This window comes from Centrocercus urophasianus, unplaced genomic scaffold (genome assembly GCF_019232065.1).
Source record: "Centrocercus urophasianus isolate 14NV4802_14NV808 unplaced genomic scaffold, USGS_Curo_1.0 seq_159, whole genome shotgun sequence".
NCBI classification, from domain to species: Eukaryota; Metazoa; Chordata; class Aves; order Galliformes; family Phasianidae; genus Centrocercus; species Centrocercus urophasianus.
This window is the reverse complement of record NW_024884710.1, coordinates 1-20,427: the sequence shown is the minus strand read 5'-3', so window position 1 is coordinate 20,427 and position 20,427 is coordinate 1. Positions and strand designations below refer to the sequence as shown.

At 60.8% G+C, this 20,427-nt stretch overlaps 2 protein-coding genes across 3 annotated transcripts; one reads left to right on the top strand and one right to left on the bottom strand.

Moving 5' to 3' along the window:
• The first annotated feature begins 371 nt into the window (after positions 1–371).
• Positions 372–11,721, top strand: HK2 (hexokinase 2). Its single transcript, XM_042816444.1, has 17 exons — positions 372–586; positions 4,366–4,514; positions 4,732–4,851; positions 6,132–6,227; positions 6,353–6,452; positions 6,681–6,864; positions 7,209–7,364; positions 7,480–7,713; positions 8,109–8,413; positions 8,679–8,827; positions 9,095–9,214; positions 9,319–9,414; positions 9,597–9,696; positions 9,776–9,959; positions 10,118–10,273; positions 10,471–10,704; positions 11,205–11,721. Exons 1-17 carry the CDS (start codon positions 445–447, stop codon positions 11,347–11,349), a joined length of 2,670 nt encoding a protein of 889 aa, XP_042672378.1. The 5' UTR covers positions 372–444; the 3' UTR covers positions 11,350–11,721.
• Positions 11,722–12,097: 376 nt separating this feature from the next.
• GMCL1 (germ cell-less 1, spermatogenesis associated) lies at positions 12,098–20,049 on the bottom strand. Of its 2 annotated transcripts, XM_042816446.1 has the most exons (14): positions 19,874–19,965; positions 19,571–19,712; positions 19,010–19,106; positions 18,824–18,921; positions 18,356–18,468; positions 18,129–18,194; positions 17,916–18,000; positions 17,621–17,711; positions 16,638–16,778; positions 14,284–14,353; positions 13,776–13,851; positions 13,530–13,675; positions 13,325–13,412; positions 12,098–12,928 (listed from the first exon to the last, which is right to left on the bottom strand). In XM_042816446.1, the coding sequence occupies exons 3-14, from the start codon at positions 19,086–19,088 to the stop codon at positions 12,797–12,799; spliced, it is 1,185 nt and encodes a 394-aa protein (XP_042672380.1). In that variant the 5' UTR covers positions 19,089–19,106; positions 19,571–19,712; positions 19,874–19,965; the 3' UTR covers positions 12,098–12,796. The 2 variants fall into 2 exon arrangements, with proteins under 2 accessions (XP_042672380.1, XP_042672379.1); XM_042816445.1 differs by lacking the exon at positions 19,571–19,712 and having other exon boundaries at positions 19,874–20,049.
• Between the last annotated feature and the right edge of the window lie 378 nt (positions 20,050–20,427).

Below are 20,427 nucleotides of genomic sequence, written 5' to 3'. Positions count from 1 at the left end.
TCTCTTGGGCCGCCTGTAGAGTCAGACTTGTCTTGAGCTGCTGTGGGGCTGGACGCCTCTTTGGCCTCTGTGGGGCTGGACGCCTCTTTGGCCACTGTGGGGTTGGACGCCTCTTTGGCCTCTGTGGGGCTGGACGCCTCTTTGGCCACATTGGGGCTGGACGCCTCTTTGGCCACATTGGGGCTGGACGCCTCTTTGGCCTCTGTGGGGTTGGACGCCTCTTTGGCCACCGTGGGGCTGGATTTCTCTTGGGCCACCTTGGGGTTGAGTTGCAGAGCGGCTCCGGGTGTTGGCAGCAGTTCTCCACGCACACCCCTGTTGTGCCCTGCTGTGGGTGACCCGCTGCCACCCTCCAGCTGCGGCTGCGTCGTCCCCGCGTCCCCCAGCCCCACTGCTCACCCGCTGCCCCTCCGTGCCCCACAGGTGGACAAGTACCTGTACCACATGCGGCTCTCCGAGGACACGCTGCAGGAGGTGTCCGAACGCTTCCGCAAGGAGATGGAGAAGGGGCTGGGTGCTGACACCAACCCCACCGCCTCCGTCAAGATGCTGCCCTCCTTCGTCAGGTCCACCCCAGACGGCACAGGTACGGCGCCGTGGGGCAGCTCGCGCCCCTCTGGGCTGGGTGCAGCCGGGGTGGGGGTCTCCCTCAGACCGAGGGGCTCCTGGTGGCCGTGGGCTGCGGGCGGCCCTCCTGTGCCCCGTGCTGGCAGGATGAGGTGGTCACGGGTCGGATCATCGCTTCTCATTAGCGCTGAATGCCATGGGGACCGCGTGAGGAGGCAGCTGACAATGCTGCCTTTCTGCTCCCTTCCCACACGCCTCTCATCCTCCCCGAGGGACCGGCATCTCTTGGCCGGGGGGGGCACGGCTCCACTTTGGGCTCCCATCAGTGCATCCGACGCCAAACGACTTCCTGGTGCGGTCGTTGGGTGCTGATGCTCCCAGAACCCTCGTGTGGGGTCCTCATAAAACCTGAGGGGGGAAAAGCGAAGAACGCTGGGAGCTGGTGGGAAATCGGGGAGTTGTAGAACTGTAGAATGGATGGGTTGGAAGGGTCCTGAAAGATCACAGAGCCGTGGGATGATTGGGTTGAAAGGGTCCTTGAAGATCACAGAGCCATCGAGAGTTGGGTTGGAAGGGTCCTTAAAGGTCACAGAGCCATCGAGTGTTGGGTTGGAAGGGTCCTTAAAGGTCACAGAGCCATGGAGTGTTGGGTTGGAAGGGTCCTTAAAGATCACAGAGCCATCGAGAGTTGGGTTGGAAGAGTCCTTTAAAGAGCATCAAGCCACTGAATGGAGGAGTTCAAAGGGACTTCAAAGTCACAGACCCATGGGATGGTTTGGGTCAGAAGGGTCCTTAAAGCTCACACAACCATCGGGTGGTTGGGTTGGACGGGTCCTTAAAGATGGTGTAGGTCCAGCCCTGCTGTGATAAACTCACCCACCCCCACCCGCGGCGTTCCTGCCCCACTCACAGCCGTGCGTCCGGCCGCACTCTCTGCATGACGGACGCTTGGCCCAGCACGGGCCGTCCTTCCCAGCAGCTGCCGAGCCATCATTTGGAGCAACCCCAACACAGCGATCCCAAAGCATCGCTGCCACACTGCCTCTCCTCCCGGCCGGGACGGGGCGCTCTGCAGGGCTCAGACCTCCAGGGTCGGCGTCACCTCCTGGATTATGCTGGATGAGAGGGCTTATGCAGCCAGCGGGTCAGGCTGAGATGTAGGGGGAGGGCACGAGATGCAGGGCAAGGACACGAGATGTGGGGCAAGGACACGAGATGTGGGGCAAGGACACGAGATGCAGGGTGTGGGCCTGAGATGTCGATGAGGCACAGCTCCGCACCAGAGGAGCCGAGCTCTGCTGTCTGCGCGCCTCGGCGCTGCTTTCCTCACAGCTCTGCTGCAGGGGCAGGGAAGCAGTGCTTATCTTTGGGCCCTTTGCAGAGAGCAAACAGCCCCCGGCGGTGAGCCGCGCTGTTTGCTTTCCTGTTTGCTTGCGTCTTATCGCGGCGCGAGGCAGCGCCCGGAGCCCCAACCTCCGGGGCTGTGGGGTGGAAACCGGAGCTGTGCGGCTCCGACCTGCGCACGGCGAGGTTCCTTGGCTGCTGGGATCTGCTTTCCTGGATCCGTGCCCTGGGCGCCGTCCTTGTCCCCACGTCCCTGCACACAGCGATGTCCTCAAGGCTCCGTGATGTCACCAGCCGTGTCTCTGTGCAAACTGGTGTCACGAAGGCTCCACGAAGTCACCATCCACGTCCCCACCGCAAACACCAGCGTTGTGAAGGCGCCGTGCAACTGCCACTGCAGTGTCCGTGTCTCCATGCACACCGATGTCACGAAGTCTCCATGAAGTCACGGTCCGTGTCCCCACGTCCCTGTGCACACCAGTGTCACAAAGGCTCCATGAAGCCACCGTCTGTGTCCCCACGTCCCCACGCACTCCGATGTCACAGAGGTTCCGTGGAGCCACCATCCATGTCCCCGCGCACAGTGACATCATGAAGGCTCCATGATGTCACCATCCATGTCCCCATGTCCCCGCACAGACTGATGTCACAAAGGCTCCATGAAGCCACCATCTGTGTCCCCACGTCCCCACGCACTCCGATGTCACAGAGGTTCCATGGAGCCACCATCCATGTCCCCGTGCACAGTGACATCACGAAGGCTCCATGATGTCACCGTCTGTGTCCCCATGTCTGCGCCCACCAACGTCACAAAGGCTCCATGATGTCACCATCCATGTCCCCGTGTCCCTGCAAACCTTGATGTCATGAAGGCTACGTGAAGCCACCACGTCTCCATGCACACACAGACATCATGAAGGCTCTGTGGAGCCACTGCTCCATGAAGTCACCGTTCATGTCTCCATGTCCCCATGCTCACCAATGTCACGAAGGCTCCATGAAGTCACCATCTGTGTCCCCACTTCTGCACACCCCGACATCTTGAAGGCTCCATGAAGCCACCACCACAGTGTCCGTGTCCCTGTGTCTCCACGCACATCGATGTCACAAAGGCTCCATGAAGCCACCATCTGTCCCTGTGTCCCCATCCTCGTCCCCACGTCCCCACGCACTCCGATGTCACAGAGGTTCCATGGAGCCACCATCCATGTCCCCGCGCACAGTGACATCACGAAGGCTCCATGACGTCACCGTCTGTGTCCCCATGTCTGCGCCCACCAACGTCACAAAGGCTCCATGATGTCACCATCTGTGTCCCCATGTCCCCGCACACACGGATGTCACAAATGCTCCGTGAAGCCACCACCTGTGTCCCTGTGCACAGTGACATCACGGAGGCTCCATGACGTCACCGTCCATGTCTCATGTCCCCATGCTCACCAGTGTCACGGAGGCCCCACGAAGTCACCGTCCGTGTCCCCACGTCCCCACACACGCTGATGTCACGCACGCTCCATGAGGTCACCACGTGTCCCCACGCACCCCCCACCCAGTCCCCCCTTCAGACACCGCTGTGCCACCGGACGCTGCTTTCTGTCCCCACCTTCCGCCACCCCGCAGCTCTCACTCTTGTCCCCAGTCCTGCGGGGCCGAAATGCACGCGGAGGTTCGGGGCCGGCCTGCAGCCACGTGCCAGCAGCTCTGCGGGTTGCTGGGCTGCGTTCCCAGAGCAGCTCGGATTTCCTCCGAAAGCATCTCCTCCGCTGGGCGACGCTTTGGAAGGGCAGAGCGTGGGGAAGGGCTGGCAGAGCTCTCTTGGGATTCTTGCGTCAGCCTACGGGAATGGCTCTGGTGCTGTGACCTTACAGGACCTGCAGCGCTGCGGGGTCACCCCGCGGTTTTTGGGGTAACCTCTGTGGGGTTTGGGGGTTCAGCCCCGTCGAGTTTGGGGCTAACACGCATAGTTTTGGGGTTTGATTTCATGGTTTTGGGGCTAACCCCTATGGAGTTTTGGGGTTCACTGCAGTTGAGTTTTGGGGTTAATCCGTGCGGGTTTGGGGCTAACCTTTGTGCCAGCCCCTGTGGTTTTGGGGTTCACCTCTGTGGATTTCTGGGATTCAATCCTGTGGTTTTAGGGCTAACTCCTGTAGAATTTGGGCGTTCAGCCCCGTGGTTTTGGGGCTCATCCCCATACGGTTCTGGGGCTAACTCTTGTAGAGTTTTGGGATTCACCCCTGTGGAGTTTTGGGGCCAATCCCCATCATTTTGAGGCTGACTGCTGGAGAGTTTTGGGGCTAACTCCTGTGCTTTTGGGGCTCAGCCCTGGAGAGTTTGGAGTTCACCCCTGTGGAGTTTCGTGGTTTACTCCCGTAGAATTTTGGGGTTAATCTCCGTGGTTTTGGGGCTCACCCCTGTGGTTTGAGTTTGGGTTCACCCCTGGCTTTCTCTTCCCAGAGGACGGAGACTTCTTGGCGCTGGACCTCGGTGGCACCAACTTCCGCGTGCTGCGGGTGAAGGTGTCCGACAACGGCCTGCAGAAGGTGGAGATGGAGAGCCAGATCTATGAGATCCACGAGGACCTCATGCGAGGCAGCGGGATGCAGGTGGGCCTCCCTCCATCTCCGTTTTCCTCCCCAAAAGGAACATCCACCCACAGGGGGGCAGTAGTCCAGACAACGCCACAATGTCCTTCGAGATGCCAAGATGTCCTTCGAGATGCCAAGATGTCCCTTGAGATGCTGGGATGTTCTCTGAGGTGCTGGGATGTCTGTCGAGACACCAAGATGTCACCGTTGCTCATCCTCAGCCGTTGCCTTTCAGCTCTTTGACCACATTGCTGAGTGCCTGGCCAACTTCATGGAGAAGCTGAACATCAAGGAGAAGAAGCTGCCCCTCGGCTTCACCTTCTCCTTCCCGTGTCACCAGACCAAGCTGGATGAGGTGGGTGAGGGATGTGGGGGGCCGAGGGGTGACGTTCTGTGCAGGATTGGGTGGCTGCGCCCCGGTGGGGTCACACCTGGAGCACTGGGGGCCGTTGGAGCACCGGAAGAAGGACCTAAAAGCATCTAACAGTATCCAAAGGCGGGCCAGGAGTGAGGGAGTGAGGGCAACGTGTGTAGGGAGAAGTGGAGGTCCCTTGGGTTCAGCGCGGAGAAGAGGCTGAGGGAAGGCCTACAGTCACCTCTTGGCCCTACAGCCCCTCATAACCCTACAGCCCCATGTGGCCCTACAGCCCTACATGACCCTACAGCTCCTCATGGCCCTATAGCTCCTCGTGGCTCTACAGCCCCTCACCACCCTACAGCCCTACATCGCCCTCATGGCCTTACAGTCATCTCGTGGCCCTAAAGCCCCACGTGGCCCTGCAGTTTGTGAATGACCCTTTGCGGCCATCTCGGCGATCCCAGTGGCTCCCATGGGACACAAAGCTCTCTGTGCCTCTCCCTCATTGTGCTCTCGGCGAGCAGCTGCTGCTGCTGGATGAAGGCATGGGGCAGCAGCTGCCTGCAGCCCGGCAGCCCCGGGGACGTGCCGAGCACCACATCGGCACCAGCGACCTCGCTGGGCACATCGCACACCGCCGCCTCCTGCTTCCCAGGGCTCGCCCCATGTGGGGTCGGCTGGTGGGCAGCTCCACGGCACGGCAGCGGCTCGGCACGTCTGCAGCTCCATTCCGAGGTGCCGGAAGTCGTGTTCCTATGACTGCGGTGACGGGTGAGACCCCGTCCCACCGGTGCCCTCCGCATGCATCAGAGCCGGTTTTGCTGCAGGGCTCCATGAAGCCAAGAGCTGAGGTCACGTCCCTCTGCCGGCGGCAGGGAGCCGATGACTCACGTGCCTGTGGCCATAAACTGGGACGTGGGAACCGCTGCAGATGCCGATGGCAGTGATAAGAGGGAGGGGCCGCCTGCAGAGCCGTGTCCGTCCCTGTGCTGGAGGAGGCTGGGCGGCTCTGACCTTGAGACGTGGGTTGGGTTGTAGTGAGCTTGAGCTGTGGGTTGCAGGGTCTGACCTTGAGCTGTGGGTTGGCTTTAATTTTGAGTTGTGGGTTGGAGGGTCTGACTTTGAGTTGTGGGTTGGAGGGTCTGACTTTGAGTTGTGGGTTGGTGGCTCTGACTTGGAGCAGCAGGTTGATGGTTCTGACCTTGAGGCGCAGTTTTGGATACGTGGTGGTGTGGGGTCCGGCTGAGCATCCCCTTCTATCTCTTCTCCCAACACAGAGCATTCTTGTCAACTGGACAAAGGGATTCAAGTGCAGCAGCGTGGAGGGGAAGGACGTGGTGTCCCTGCTGCGCAAGGCCATCAAGAAGCGTGGGGTAAGGTGTCCCAGCTCCCAAAATCCCAGGATGGGACACACGGGACGCAACGCGCGTCGTCACCCTGCAAGCGGAGACGCTGCGCTGCTCTTTGGTGGCACTCAGTGCCCCCTCCACCATTTTAGGACTTCGACATCGACATCGTGGCGGTGGTAAATGACACTGTTGGCACCATGATGTCCTGTGGCTATGATGACCAAAACTGTGAAGTCGGACTCATCGTGGGTGAGCGGGGCTGAACGCGGGGATTCTGGTGGTTGTGTGGTGTAACTGGGGCTGAGCACAGGGATTTTGGTGGTTGTGTGGTGTAACTGGGGCTGAGCACAGGGATTTTGGTGGTTGTGTGGTGTAACTGGGGCTGAGCACAGGGATTCTGGTGGGTTGCGTGGTGTAACTGGGGAGGACGGGGGAGATCCAGCCTCCGATGCGAGCGGGTCTCCGTGCTCGGCGCAGGGACGGGCACCAACGCCTGCTACATGGAGGAGATGAGGCACATCGACCTGGTGGAGGGGGACGAGGGCCGGATGTGCATCAACATGGAGTGGGGCGCCTTCGGGGATGACGGCGTGCTCAATGACATCAGGACCGAGTTCGACCATGAGATAGACATGGGCTCGCTCAACCCTGGCAAGCAGCTGTAAGCAGATTCCTGGCTCTGCTCTGCGCCACGTTGCCCATCCTCCCATTGTGTGGGACAGGAGGGGTTGTCCCAGTTAACTGGGTCACAGTGTCCTCCGTCCCGCCAACGGGGACCGCGTGGGATTCGGGCTGGCACGTCCACCCAACGCCCGCTTCCCTCGCCAGCCCTCCGCTCGGGGCTGTCGATCCGCGTTTCCCTTGCCAACAAATCCATCAGCAGTGAAAGGGAACACCACCACCTAATGTCCACAGCCCGGTCCTACAGAATTCCCATTCCGCAGACGGGCGGCGCGGTTGGGGTTAACGGTGGGGGTCCGACTGTGCACCTCTTGTGTTTGTGAGGTTCGAGAAGATGATCAGTGGGATGTACATGGGCGAGCTGGTGCGCCTCATCCTGGTGAAGATGGCCAAGGAGGGGCTCCTCTTCCGAGGGAAGCTCTCTTCGGATCTGCGCACCACTGGACACTTTGAGACCAGATTTGTCTCTGCTATCGAGAAGTGAGCGGGGGCTGGGTGTCTTTGTGGGGTCCCACACACCACCCACCAGCTGGGGGAAGTGCTGGGCCCACAGCGGATTTCCAGGCACAGACATCTTCTGTTCTTCGGTGTGCAGGGAGAAAGAGGGGCTGCAGAAAGCCCACGAGATCCTCACCAAACTGGGCCTGGAGCCGTCCCATGAGGACTGCCTGGCCACCCACCGCATCTGCCAGATCGTTTCCACCCGCTCGGCCAACCTCTGCGGGGCCACGCTGGCCGCCGTGCTGCGCCGCATCAAGGAGAACAAGGGGGTGGACCGGCTGCGCTCCACCGTCGGTGTGGATGGCTCTGTCTACAAGAAGCACCCTCAGTAAGTCCTCGAGGCAACGGGGAGCTGGAGGAGGTCTGGCCTCAGGGTGGGGGCCCATGGGCGCCTCCATTGGATCCCACTTGTTGGCCATCTCAGAGGAAGTCTGGCCTCACGATGATGCCCTGTTGGCATCTCTGTTGGATCCCGTCATTGGATCCCATCTCCATTGGATCCCATTTGTTGGCCCTCACAGAGGAGGTCTGACCTCGTGCTGGGTCCCGTGGGCACCTCCACTGGATCCCATTTGTTGTCCATCTCATCTGGCCTTGTGGTGGTCCGGGGGCACCTCCACTGGATCCCAAAGCCCACGTGGGCCATCTCAGAGTCTGACGCGACCTGTGACGGCACGCTCAAGCCGCCTTCTTCCTCCTCCTCCTCCTCCTCCTCTCCCATAGCTTTGCCCGACGCCTCCATAAGACAGTGAGGAAGCTGCTGCCTGACTGCGAGATCCGATTTGTGAGGTCGGAAGACGGCAGCGGCAAAGGGGCGGCCATGGTGACGGCGGTGGCCTACAGGCTGGCAGCCCAGCACAAGGCCCGGCAGAAGATCCTGGAGGCACTGAAGCTGAGCCACGAGCAGCTCCTGGAGGTGAAGCGGAGGATGAGGGTTGAGATGGAGAAGGGGCTGGGCAAGGATACGCATGCGGAGGCCACAGTGAAGATGCTGCCCACATACGTGTGCTCAACTCCAGACGGGACAGGTGAGGGCGCCTTCATGTCCTCGTATGGCACAGAGCTCCCAGTGTCTGTGCCACGGAGGCGCCGTTGTTCCCCTCGGTGGGGAGCAGCACCGCAGTTCCAAAGCTCTGGGGTGCCGATGCTGAGCCCCCAGAAGATCCCGCACCCAACGCAGCGCCCTTGGCTGGGAAATGGCACCTCCACCTTCTCCGCCGTGGTTTCTCCCCTCCGTGCTTACGGTGCTCCCTGTTGAGCTCTCTCCCCTCACGACCCTCTCCCGGCTTTTAGAAAAAGGAGATTTCCTCGCCCTGGATCTGGGTGGGACGAACTTCCGCGTGCTGCTGGTGCGGGTGCGGAATGGCATGCGGCGCGGTGTGGAGATGCACAACAAGATCTACTCCATCCCGCTGGAGGTGATGCAGGGGACAGGCGAGGAGGTGAGTCCACCCGCCGTCCCATCCCACACACCCGACGAGGGCAGATGAGCATCACTTCCCCACCAGGGAAACGGCACAGGTTGCGCTCTGAGCATCTCTGATGGCTTTGGGGCGTTGCTGGGATTGGGGTCAGGGGGCTCCGGGGTGCCCCACAAAGGGAGGACGGCATCCCACGGGTGGGAGCGCTGCCCGCGGGGACGTGGAGGAGCCTGCAGTGCACGGCACACGCGGTGACTGCGCCCTCCTGCCCTCACTCTGCACATCCAGCTCTTCGACCACATTGTGCACTGCATCTCCGACTTCCTGGAGTACATGGGGATGAAGGGAGTGTCGCTCCCGCTGGGCTTCACCTTCTCCTTCCCATGCAGGCAGACCAACCTGGACGAGGTGAGCCCGGCACTGGCAGGATCCTGAGTGTGTCCCTGAGATTTGGGGGCTGTGGGGCGCTCCTGGCCCAACCCGCTCACCCCGACCCTCTTTTCTCCCTCCAGGGGATTCTCCTCAAGTGGACAAAGGGTTTCAAAGCCACGGGCTGTGAAGGGGAGGACGTGGTGAGCCTGCTGAAGGAGGCCATCCACCGCCGAGAGGTGAGCGGGGCAGCTCTGCTGGGAACGAATGGGCTGAGCGTTGGGATGTCAGCCACCGCCCTCAGTCATCACACGGGGTGGATTGCCAGAGCCTGGAGCTAGGAGCCGAGCAGTGCTGCCCTCCACCCATCCCCCCCATCATCTCCGTGTGGGAAACCACCCAACCAACCCTTCCCTTCCAGGAGTTCGACCTGGACGTGGTGGCGGTGGTGAACGACACGGTGGGCACCATGATGACCTGCGGCTACGAAGACCCCTACTGCGAAGTCGGGCTGATAGTCGGTGAGCGCTGCGCCTTTCCCTGCCCCACGGGGGGACGCCCTCCCCCTGAGCCCCATTGAGACCCTTCCCCCCCCCACAGGAACGGGCAGCAACGCCTGCTACATGGAGGAGATGCGGAACGTGGAGCTGGTGGAGGGCGACGAGGGCCGCATGTGTGTCAACATGGAGTGGGGCGCGTTTGGGGACAACGGCTGCTTGGATGACATCCAGACCGAGTTTGATTTGGCTGTGGACGAACTGTCCCTCAACCCTGGGAAGCAGAGGTGCGTGGTGGTAACGCTGGGGCTGGGAGGAGCGCTCCCTGCCCTGCAGAGCCCCGATGGTGCTGGACCATAGAGACGGCGCTGGGTGCCATGGGCTGGGCAGGGCTGTCCCCTCCACCCTCGAGTGTCAACGCTCGGCCCTGCCGTCCCCACTCCAGGTTTGAGAAGATGATCAGCGGGATGTACCTGGGGGAGATCGTCCGCAACATCCTGATCAACTTCACCAAGCGAGGGCTGCTGTTCCGCGGCCGCATCTCCGAGCGCCTGAAGACCAGGGGGATCTTTGAGACAAAGTTCCTGTCCCAGATAGAAAGGTGAGGACGTGACTGTGGCCATCCTGCTGCGTTTTGGGGGGGTCCTGGGTGCTCATTGCCAGGGCGATACGGTGTGAGGAATGGAGTGCATCCACCCCGGGCATCCCTCCGGTTGGCGCAAGCCACGGCTCCACGGGTGCCACAGGACACCCGGACCTGGGGGGAGACCTCCTAACCGTGTGCCCCCCGCCCCGCAGCGACTGCCTGGCCCTGCTGCAGGTGCGCTCCATCCTCCAGCATCTGGGCCTGGAGAGCACGTGTGACGACAGCATCATCGTCAAGGAGGTGTGCACCGTGGTGGCCCGGCGCGCCGCGCAGCTCTGCGGAGCCGGAATGGCCGCCGTGGTGGATAAAATCCGTGAGAATCGCGGGCTGGATTTCCTCAAGGTGACGGTTGGCGTGGATGGGACGCTCTACAAACTGCACCCACAGTGAGTGCCCACAGGGGACGGAGGAGCAGGGAGGTGGGCTGTGGGCTGAGCTCGGCTGGGGGTTCTGCGGTGAAGCTCTGCCCCTTCCTGTGGAGAGCACACAGAGGCCAAGGGTGCAGGGATGAGCATGCGCTGGGCTCAGGGCTCCACGGTGAAGCATATGAAGGGCTGAGGGCTCTGTAGTGCATTGCACTCAGGGCTGTGCAGTGGAGCATACAAAGGACTCACGGCTCCATAGCGGATCATGCATCGGGCTCAGGGCTCCATGGTGGGGCTGCACGGGGGCCCCTGAGACTCCGGTTGGGTGCTGGCCTTGAATCAGGGCTGGCAGGCAGAACACGGGCTGTGTTCTGTGCCCGGCTCCCAGCACTCCCACGTTGTGTTGGGTGTTGGCGTGGGACGGCATCGGCTGCACCGCAGGACGGCTCTGATGGCTTCCTCCTCCTCCTCCTCCTCTCCTCCTCCTCCTCCTCCTCCTCCTCCTCCTCCTCCTCCCGCAGCTTCTCGGCCATCATGCAGGACACGGTGAGGCAGCTGTCCCCGTGCTGCGAGGTGACCTTCCTGCAGTCAGAGGACGGCAGCGGCAAAGGAGCGGCGCTGATCACGGCCGTGGCGTGCCGGATCCGCGAGGCCGGGCAGCGGTAGGGGCAGCTCGGAGCCCAGAGCTCTGCGCCCGACGGACGATTCCTTCCCCGCTCCCTCCCCCCTACACACACACACACACGGGGCCCTCCCCCCTTCGCTTTCCTCGTGGGACACCAAGGCCGTGTCCCGCTCAACCCCAAACCACTCACGTGTCCCCCGACGGCACAAAGGATCCGCACGGAGCAGAGCCTTCTGATGCCGCATCCCGCCCCGTAGGGCCGGCCTTTCCCTGGACACCCCCAGGTCTGTTTTCCCCCCCCCTTCCCCCATCACCTGCACAGGTGGGGAAGCACTGGGGACGGGGGTCCCGTTGCATCACCCGGCGTCGCGGTCCCGCGTCACCTCGCCGTGTCCTTTAGCGGTGGCACCGAATCTTCCTTTCTCTTTGTCGTTTTTTCCCTTAATTTAACGTTTCCTTGGGGTCAGACTGGAGAACCCGACATTGCGGGGCGGGGTGGGGGCGCTTTGCTTGTCCCCAAAGGGAAAATATGGGGGGAAGGGATGCGCCGCAGCCCCCGAGCACGGTGTGGGGCAGAGCTGCGCTCACGGAGGACGGAGCTCTCAGGGGACTCCTTTGCGTCGGCACTGCGCTCTCGGGGTTGAAATGAAGAAGGGAAGCTGAAGTCGCAGCTGTCAAATGAAGGGAAGGACGGACGGAGCCGGGGGGCGCTCAGAGCTCAGCCCGGCCCCCCCGGCCCGAGTCGGATCCAAGCCAAAGACGGTGGGGCTGCGAGCAGCGGAGCTGCGCCTGCTGTTCTCCTCTCGTGTTTACACTATTTATTTTTAGCCGTGATAGATAGAGAGATAGAGAGGCTTCCTTATTTTTGTACTTTTCGTACCGGTTTCCCTGGCAGTGTGGTGGTGGTGTTGTACTCCTCGGCTCCCCCCAATAAAAACGTGGAACCGACTGAGCTCCGTTTGCTGGGCTGTGCTGAGCCATGGAAGCCACGGCACAAGGCGGGGGGGCGACGGGCAGCATTCCTCCTGACCCCAATTCTGGGCTGCCTCCCCCCACGCTCCTCATCACCAGCTCCAAGCAGGGTGTTTGGTTTGGTTTTTTTTTTTTTTTTTTTAAAATTTTTTTTTTTTTTTTTTTGACAATATTAAAAAAAAACAAAAAGACGCTGTTGAGAGGACGGACGACGTCCCCTCTGGGAATGCAAAAAACTGGGCTGTAAATTCCCAACGCCAACAACAGTCCAACGTTAAAAAAAATAAACAACACAAAGGAACGAAGGCGCTGAGCCCTCAGCACCCCAAGGGGCCGGCGCAAAGGCACTCCGTGGTCACAGTGTTCCTGAGCGAAAGCAGGCTGGGTTCCCCCCATGGTGGATGTGTGAGCTGCTCCCAGCACGGTGCTGGGGGGCAGTGGAGTGGCTGCGGGCACCTGCAGCGGTGGAGCAATGCAGGAGCAATGCAGGACGGGCTCCGGGTTGCAGCGATGCGCTCAGTGCTGATCTGCGCCCTCCGACGCCGCTGTGCCGCCCGCCTTCTTCTCCAGCGACGTGTAGAGGAAATTGCAGCAGATGTAGAGGGGGAAGACGAGCAGGCGGCTGTCCAGGTTCATCACCACCTGCTCCTGGGGCGGCACACGGAGCTGTGAGCAGTGCCAGCACCCAGCACCGGGGCACTGCCCCCCCCAGAGCTGCTCGCCTCCCTTTGGTGGCACCCATAAAGTGTTCTCGAGGTACTCCAGCTCTCGGTGCTGCCCGTTGGCGTCGCACATCCCCAGCCATGAGAGGAGGCCGCCCTCGAGCAGACATTCCCTTCACATCGTTAAGTTTGCAACAGCAGAGTCCTTATGGAAACACCTCTGCCCCCAAGCACAGGGGAACCCCACTGGCGCAGGGGGATGGAGTGGCATCGCAGCTCTGACCTCGTTAAGCCACGTTAATGAGACCCCCGGCACCCCAGCCCAGCTTTCCCCCTGCACGGTGCTCTGCATCCCGCACCAGGGCACAGCGCCCCAGCTTACCTGGTCCTTCTCCAGGCTCAGGATCTGATACCCCGTGGTCCTGCTGCAGATTATTTTCCCGCTGCTGTCAAAGGAGGCGAGGCGCAGCCTATGGATGCGAGGCAGGGAAGGGGCTCAGCGCCCTCCTGTTCTGCCACCGCAAAGGGGCTCCTTGCAGCGCAGGAGGGAAGGCCTCGTCAGCCCAGTCCTGTGCTCAGGGAGGTACCTGAAGGCGATGCTGCGCCGGGGCTGCAGGCTGACAGAGCCGCTGCAGGGCTGGTTGAGCGTGTTCCGCTTGAAGATGATGTAACGATTGGTGTAAGTGATGAGGAGGTCGAAGCCGAAGTTGAAGCCGGTCCAACGCCAGCAGTACTGCAGGGAACGGCCGTGGAGCGCCCAGAGCCACAGCGCACAGCCAGCCCCGTCCTGGCAGCTCTCCCTCCCCTGCCCCCCATGTTTGGAGCACACTTACGTCGCCGTCCTGCGCGAGCTTCCGCCCGCACCTCATGCTGCTTCCCTCCAGCTCCTCCTTGTTGATCTCTTGGGGCCTGCCAGCAAACAGAACAGCAGCACAGTGCACCAGCGCGCCTTGGGATGCGTAGGAGCTCCCAGCGTCGCCTGTGTGGGTTGCAGCTTACTGCCAGCCCCCAGCCCCCCTCTCCAAGGACACCTCCAGAGATTTTGGGGTCCGACTGTTGCAATGAACCAGGCGCTGAAGGGGCTGAGCCAACAGGCCGGGCCTGCCCAGCACAGCGCCCAGCTGGCTGCCGCTGGGTGAAACAGGCACAGATCAGCGCCTGCGTGACGGAGCTCCGCTCCCAGCGCTGCCCCACTTCTCCTCCAGCCAAGGGGCTGCGCTGGATCCCAGGTGGGCACGAGGTGGCGCCCATGTGGGACCGCTGCCCCCCACCCCAAAAAAGAACACCACACCGTGTGGTCTTTATGAGAAATAAGCAGAGCAAATCCTGCCGTGTACGCACCCAGTGTCGCTGTCCTGTTCCACTCGCAGCATGGCAAACCACTGCTGTTTGTACACGGAGGACAGCCATCCTGCAAAGCAAGAACAACAGCTGGCAACCAGCGCGTGCTGAGCACAGCCCGAGGGCAGCAGCGAGGTTGCGCTGGCCCTAAGAGGTTCATTAGAGATAAAGCACGGGGTGTGGGAGCCCTCCTGGCCGATAGCAGCAAGGCCGCGTCCCGGAGCACACTGTGCTCAGGGGGGGTGGATGGGGGAATGCCAGAAGCACTCCTGCAGGCAGCAGGGAGGAGTGGGATGAATGCATACAAGGAAAGCAAATCAGGCCTCATTTACACCTCTTTTTGGGTGGAATTTCCTGATCTTAACACCTCCCCTGGCTGCAAACAGATAAGGGCAGACAGCAAAGCCTCGAGCAGATCTCGCCGCGCAGGGCTGCTCCTCCTTCCCCCGCTCCCTGCAGCTCAGCACTGGGGTGTTGCAATTCACAACCAGCGCTGCAGGAAGCAGCAGATCCCTCCCGCATGACCGCACGCCCCTCCGCCTCTCCCACCGCGGACTACAAAGCGGGTGAGCGCGGCACAGGGGCCGCTCAGCTGTGAGAAAGCAAACAACGGCTCTGCCGTGCTGGGAGCCGTGCCAGAACCGTGGGCTCTTTTACACCAAGCACGAGGAAATGGGCTTCAAAGCCACAATGGGAACGGGAGCGACCCCAGAACGGCTCGCGCTGTGCCGCACGAGGTGAGCCGCCCGCAGGCTCTGCGCCGCAGGGACAAAACGTTCCACCCCACGTCTGTTTTGCAACAAGCTTTGATGCACACGGAAGGAGCCCACGGCTCCACGTGGCACCGCGGGTGAGGGTTTGCGGAGTGAAGGCGTGCAGGAAGCGCCAGCAGCTGCCCCGAGCACGGCGCGGGACGGGAGGCGCCTGCTGTGACTCCCGGATGTGGGTCGCAGGGCTGGCAGAGCAGAGCGGCGTGCGCTGCTCGCTGCCTCCCTCCCTCGCGGCGCTCTGCCTCCACCTGCTGCTCCCACAGCGCTCAGCACGCGGAGAGCCGCAACCGAGCTGCAGGGCAGCAGCTGGGCAGGAGGCATCTGTGGATGGTGTGAGCGCACAGCGATCCCAGGTGCGAGTATGGACACAAATAGCAGGGGCAGGGTTAGGGGTTGGGGTTAGGATTAGGGTTAGGATTAGGATTAGGGGTTGGGGTTAGGATTAGGGTTAGGATTAGGGTTAGGATTAGGGTTAGGGTTAGGATTAGGGTTAGGATTAGGGTTAGGGTTAGGATTAGGGTTAGGATTAGGGTTAGGGTTAGGATTAGGGTTAGGGTCGCAGGGCTGGCAGAGCTGCGCGCGCTGCTCGCTGCCTCCCTCACGGCGCTCTGCCTCCACGCAGCTCCGCTCTGCCAGAGCAAAGAGCAGCCCCAGGTACAACCTGCTAGGGCACTGACCTGGACACAAAGATGTCAAGGAGCTACAGACTGAAAATGACACATTTCAGTGAGATGCAGTGTTTCTGCGATGCCCAGCCACTGCATCACCCCTAAACGGGTGCCACTGAGATGCAGGCATGCTGCGCACACAAAGAATCACAATCACAGAACGGCCAGGGTTGGAAGGGACCTCAAGGATGATGAATCTCCAACCCCCCCCGCCTCATGCAGGGCCACCAACCTCCCCATTTAATGCTGAACCAGGCTGCCCAGGGCCCCATCCAACCTGGCCTTGACCACCTCCAAGGACGGGGCATCACAGCCTCTCTGGGCAGCTGTTCCAGCACCTCATCACTCTGGGTAAAGAATTTCCCCCTGAAGACCTGTCCAAGAGCTGAGATGCCAAACTCGAGGTGAGGGACCAGCCTGGGGAGGGGAATTCTGCAGCGGGAGACCTGAGGCACTGCTGTGAGGAGCAGGGGGAGGGATGATGGAGGGGAGGAGCGAGGGGAGACGTCCTGTGCCATCAGGTGGCCCTGCGTGAGGCAGGGGGTTGGAGATTCATCATCCTTGAGGTCCCTCCCAACCCCGGCCATTCTGTGATCAGAGGTTCGAATGGCAGCAGTGCTAATGAGGAATGTTTTCAGGTTCTCCACTTGATAAATTGCTTCCAGGCTTGCAGCTTCCAAGCAAAGAAGGAAGCCGCAGGTGAGCCCAGCCCTCAGCAGCCAGGCGTGAGCAGAATGGGTGTTTTTATCACGTTTTATCATTTTTATCAACTTATGATAACATAACGCCGAGCGATAACAGCACTGAATGCAGTTCCACCCTGCGGGCAGCAGGCCCACAGCAGCACATCGCCCTAAGGAGGGCAAAGTGCAAACAGAACAAGCACCCAACCTCCCCCCGGGCGCCAAACGCTCACCTGGGGGGATGAGGGCGTCCCTCTCCACAATCCGTGCCGACGCCAGGTCGCTGATGATGTACTGCAGGCGCAGGTGAGCGAACACGGGCCGGAAGGCAGCGCCCTGCTCCAGCTCCAGGAATGCAGCATCACCCTCCAGCTCTGTGGGACAGAGTTTCCCTGTGCTCAGCACTGGTGAGGCCGCACCTCGAGTGCTGTGTCCAGTTTTGGGCCCCTCACTGCAAGAAAGAGGCCCTGGAAGGTGTTCAAAGGAGGGCAATGAAATGGTGAGGGGTCTGGAGCACAGGACTGATGAGGGGAGACTGAAGGAGCTGGGATGTTCAGCCTGGAGAAGAGGAGCTCAGGGCAGAGCTCACTGCTCCCTATGGCTGCTGAGGGGAGGCTGCAGGGAGCTGGGGGCGGCCTCTGCTCTGTGCCATCAGTGATGGGAGCAGAGGGAACGGCTTCAAGCTGCGGCAGGGGAGATTCAGGCTGGCCGTGAGGCTGTGTGACTGTCAGAAAGGTCAGGCACTGCAGTGGATGCACAGGGAGGTGGGGGAGGCACCGAGCCTGGGGTGTGGAAGGAAAGGCTGGATGCTGTGCTGAGGGACGGGGGTCAGTGGAGCTGCTGGTGACGGTTGGACTGGAGGAGCTTTGGGGCCTTTTCCAACCTCGGTGATTCTCTCATTCTATGACAGCACAGCTGTACACACCATTCTGCTACAGACCCTGTCTGTACATGACGTGCAGCTTTTCGTTCACCACTCTGCGGTGGCTCCGTGTCAAAGATGACGCACACGTCCAAATCCTTTCAGCAGAAGCTCCATTCCAACCCAACCATCCCGTGATTCCATGTCCTCCAAGCTCCATTCCAACCCAACCATCCCACGGTTCCATGTCCTCCGAGCTCCATTCCAACCCAACCATCCCCAGAAAACACAAGGAAGCCTGGAGATGAAAACTGCCACCTCCCCCGGATCCCAAGGCCCATCCCTGGTCCCTACCTCTCCTTCGCTCAGCAAACCAGGCATCAGCTTGTGCTAAGAGCTGCTTCAGAGGCCCGTTCCAGGAAGGCACCAGCTGCAGGAACATCCACTAGGTAACACAGACAGACCCCAGTCAGCCTGGCACATCGTTTCTCCCACGAGCCATAGGTGTGTTATTAAAGCCACGTCTCCATCACGCCCCACCGTTCCCCATCCTGCACCAAGTGCTCACAGCACATTTCACGGGGCTCCAACTTGCTGCTTCACACAGCAGCGCCTGGGGAGCAGCAGGTCGGCGCCCCGTGCCAGGTACCTTCTTGAGGGCAGTGTACAGATCCATCTCCACTTGCATCACAAAGAGGTTAGAAGAGCTGATCAGCTGCTTCATGAGGTTGATGCTGAAAAAAGAGTAAAGTAATGATCACGGGGGTTCAGGGAGAGAAGGAAGAGTTGGGAATCCGCACAATCCATCAACAGCCAGCACCAGAAAGGCACCAAACGTGGCTGCAAACTGAAGGACGAATACCTGAGTTCTTTGAAGAGCTCCACGCTCTGGTGAGTCATCAGGTTGTTCAGGAGCCACTCGAGGCACCTGGGTTAAAAGCAAGCAGTCAGTGCCTTCCTTTTTCCCTGGGGATGTCAGCAGGTCAGGGGCACAGAGCTCGAGGCGGACAGCTTGAAGTGACGAGGAGTTGCTGCTCACTGGGATCCTGCCGTGCTGTGCAGGGAGCATCCTGCAGGACGCTGCCTCACCTTTTCTTCACCGAGTCCAAGCCGTACGTCCCCGCCGAGCTGTAATAACTGCACACGGTTTTGGCACTGATGGTTTCCTTCATCGTCTCCCCGCACTGCAGGATCAGGCCATCCTGCAGAAAGGGAAGGGGGGGAAAAAAACAAGCAGAAACACTGGGTTTCACGCTCCGAGCAGGAAGAGGGAGATGCAGCACAGCTCAATGTCACCCCGCAGCGACGGCTGGCGCCACAGCGACCTCCGCTCTGCCGGCAGCGAGCAGCCAGGCCGCTCTTGAGCTCCACCAAAACCCATCAGCAGCGCCAGGGCAGACAAACACCGAGCTGCTCCAGCACCGCTTCCACACACAGCTGACAATTTCCACATCACCACCGCAGCCCAGCCGTTTTCCAACACGGCCACGGCGCCGCGTTCTGCTGCTTCGCTCTCCTCGCTGCAGGAAGGCAGGAAAGGCCCCGCTGCCCACTCACCAGCTGCAGCATGCAGGCGGCCGCCAGCAGGGCAACAACTCGGCCGGGTTTTATCAGCACGTCATCTCGGTACAGCGAGCCGAACGCCACCTGCAGGGCTGGGAGGGGAAGAGCAGCACAGCGCTCAGCGCCCAGCTGGCAGGAGCCGACACGACTCCCCGCGGCAGCGCTGCGGGCTCCACTCACCCTCTATGTCAATGTTCTGGTCGGGGATCTCCAGCTCGATGGTGTCCATGCAGGATTCCTTCCAGGAACCGCTAAACATGCTGGAGAAGTATCCTGACTGCAGGAGGGCAGAGGAGAGAGAAGGAGGTCGAGTTGGAAACGGCACTCGAATGAGAAGCACGGGCAGCTGCGCGTGGAGCTGAAGGTTGTTCCCCTTCACACAGAGAACAGGCAGCGTGCAAGGCACCCTGGTGCGCTGAGAAAGGCCTACGTGTGCTCAGTTTGTGTCTGAAAATGCACCCAGAGAATCTGAACTGCGCCTCTGCAACCAAACACAAGAGCCCAGCAGGGCCAGAAGAGCCGCGCCAGCTGCTTTCCTCCCAACCCCACCAGCATTGGGGTACAATGAGTCCAGGAGCTGCATCCTTAACGACACCAGCGGGCCACAAATCCTGTGGGCATCAGGGAACCCGCTTTGGGTATCAGAGGGAAAAAAACAGCATGCAAGACATAGAAATTGATGTACAAGGTGGCAGCCTCGCACCAAGGACACGTACACAGACACCACCGATGGAAATATACCTTCAGGGCAAGGTATTTTAAACTAGAGGGTGAAAGGTTTCCGTCCAAGCGGAGCGAAATGCGCTGCTCTGCTAGGAGCCACGACTTTCCTCCCCAGCAGTGGATGTGCACACAGGGAGATGCATCACCCACTGACGTCTACCTGAGAGATCAGAAAAATAAAGGGTTTGTGTGGCACCGCGGCCCTGAGCTCCGCGTCGGTTCTGCTCTGGCACCCATGGGTGGGAAACGGGAGGTGAAAGGAGAAGATGTGAGGTGTTGTGAGGGGCAGCGCAGCTCCTGCTGGCGCCACGCGGCACCCACCTGCCGCAGGTACACTTTGTGCAAGTTCCACTCCTCTCCCAGAGCGCAGATTTTGATGTCGCTGTTTTCTCCGTTCAGAAACAGAGTCTGGTAAATATACATGGAGGTGCTTTTCAGCTTTTTCCTACGTGAGAAGGGTGACAGAGATGCTGCTTTCAAACGTCACGTGCCACAAAAAACCCTCGGCAAAAAGGGGTCCTTCTCCCCAGAGCAGTCGGATCCCCTCTTCCCCACCCTTACCCCCAGGTGCCCCCAGGTGAGTTCCCACATGACCAGCAGCCCCCAGAGCCCCCCAACATGCCCCAGGCCCCACACAACGTCCCAAACTCCTTCCAATAAGCCCCAACCTCCCCAAAATGGCCCCAAACGGCCCCCAGCGGGCCTCAAACCCCACACCCCACCAGACAGACCTCCCCAAACAGGCCCAGACCTCCTCTAACAGCTCCAGATCCCCCAGCACATCCCAGACCCCCTCAAACTGGCCTGCAATCCTTTCAGACAGGTCCCAAATCTTCCCAACGTGCCCCAGACCCCAGACGTGGGCCTCAATCAGT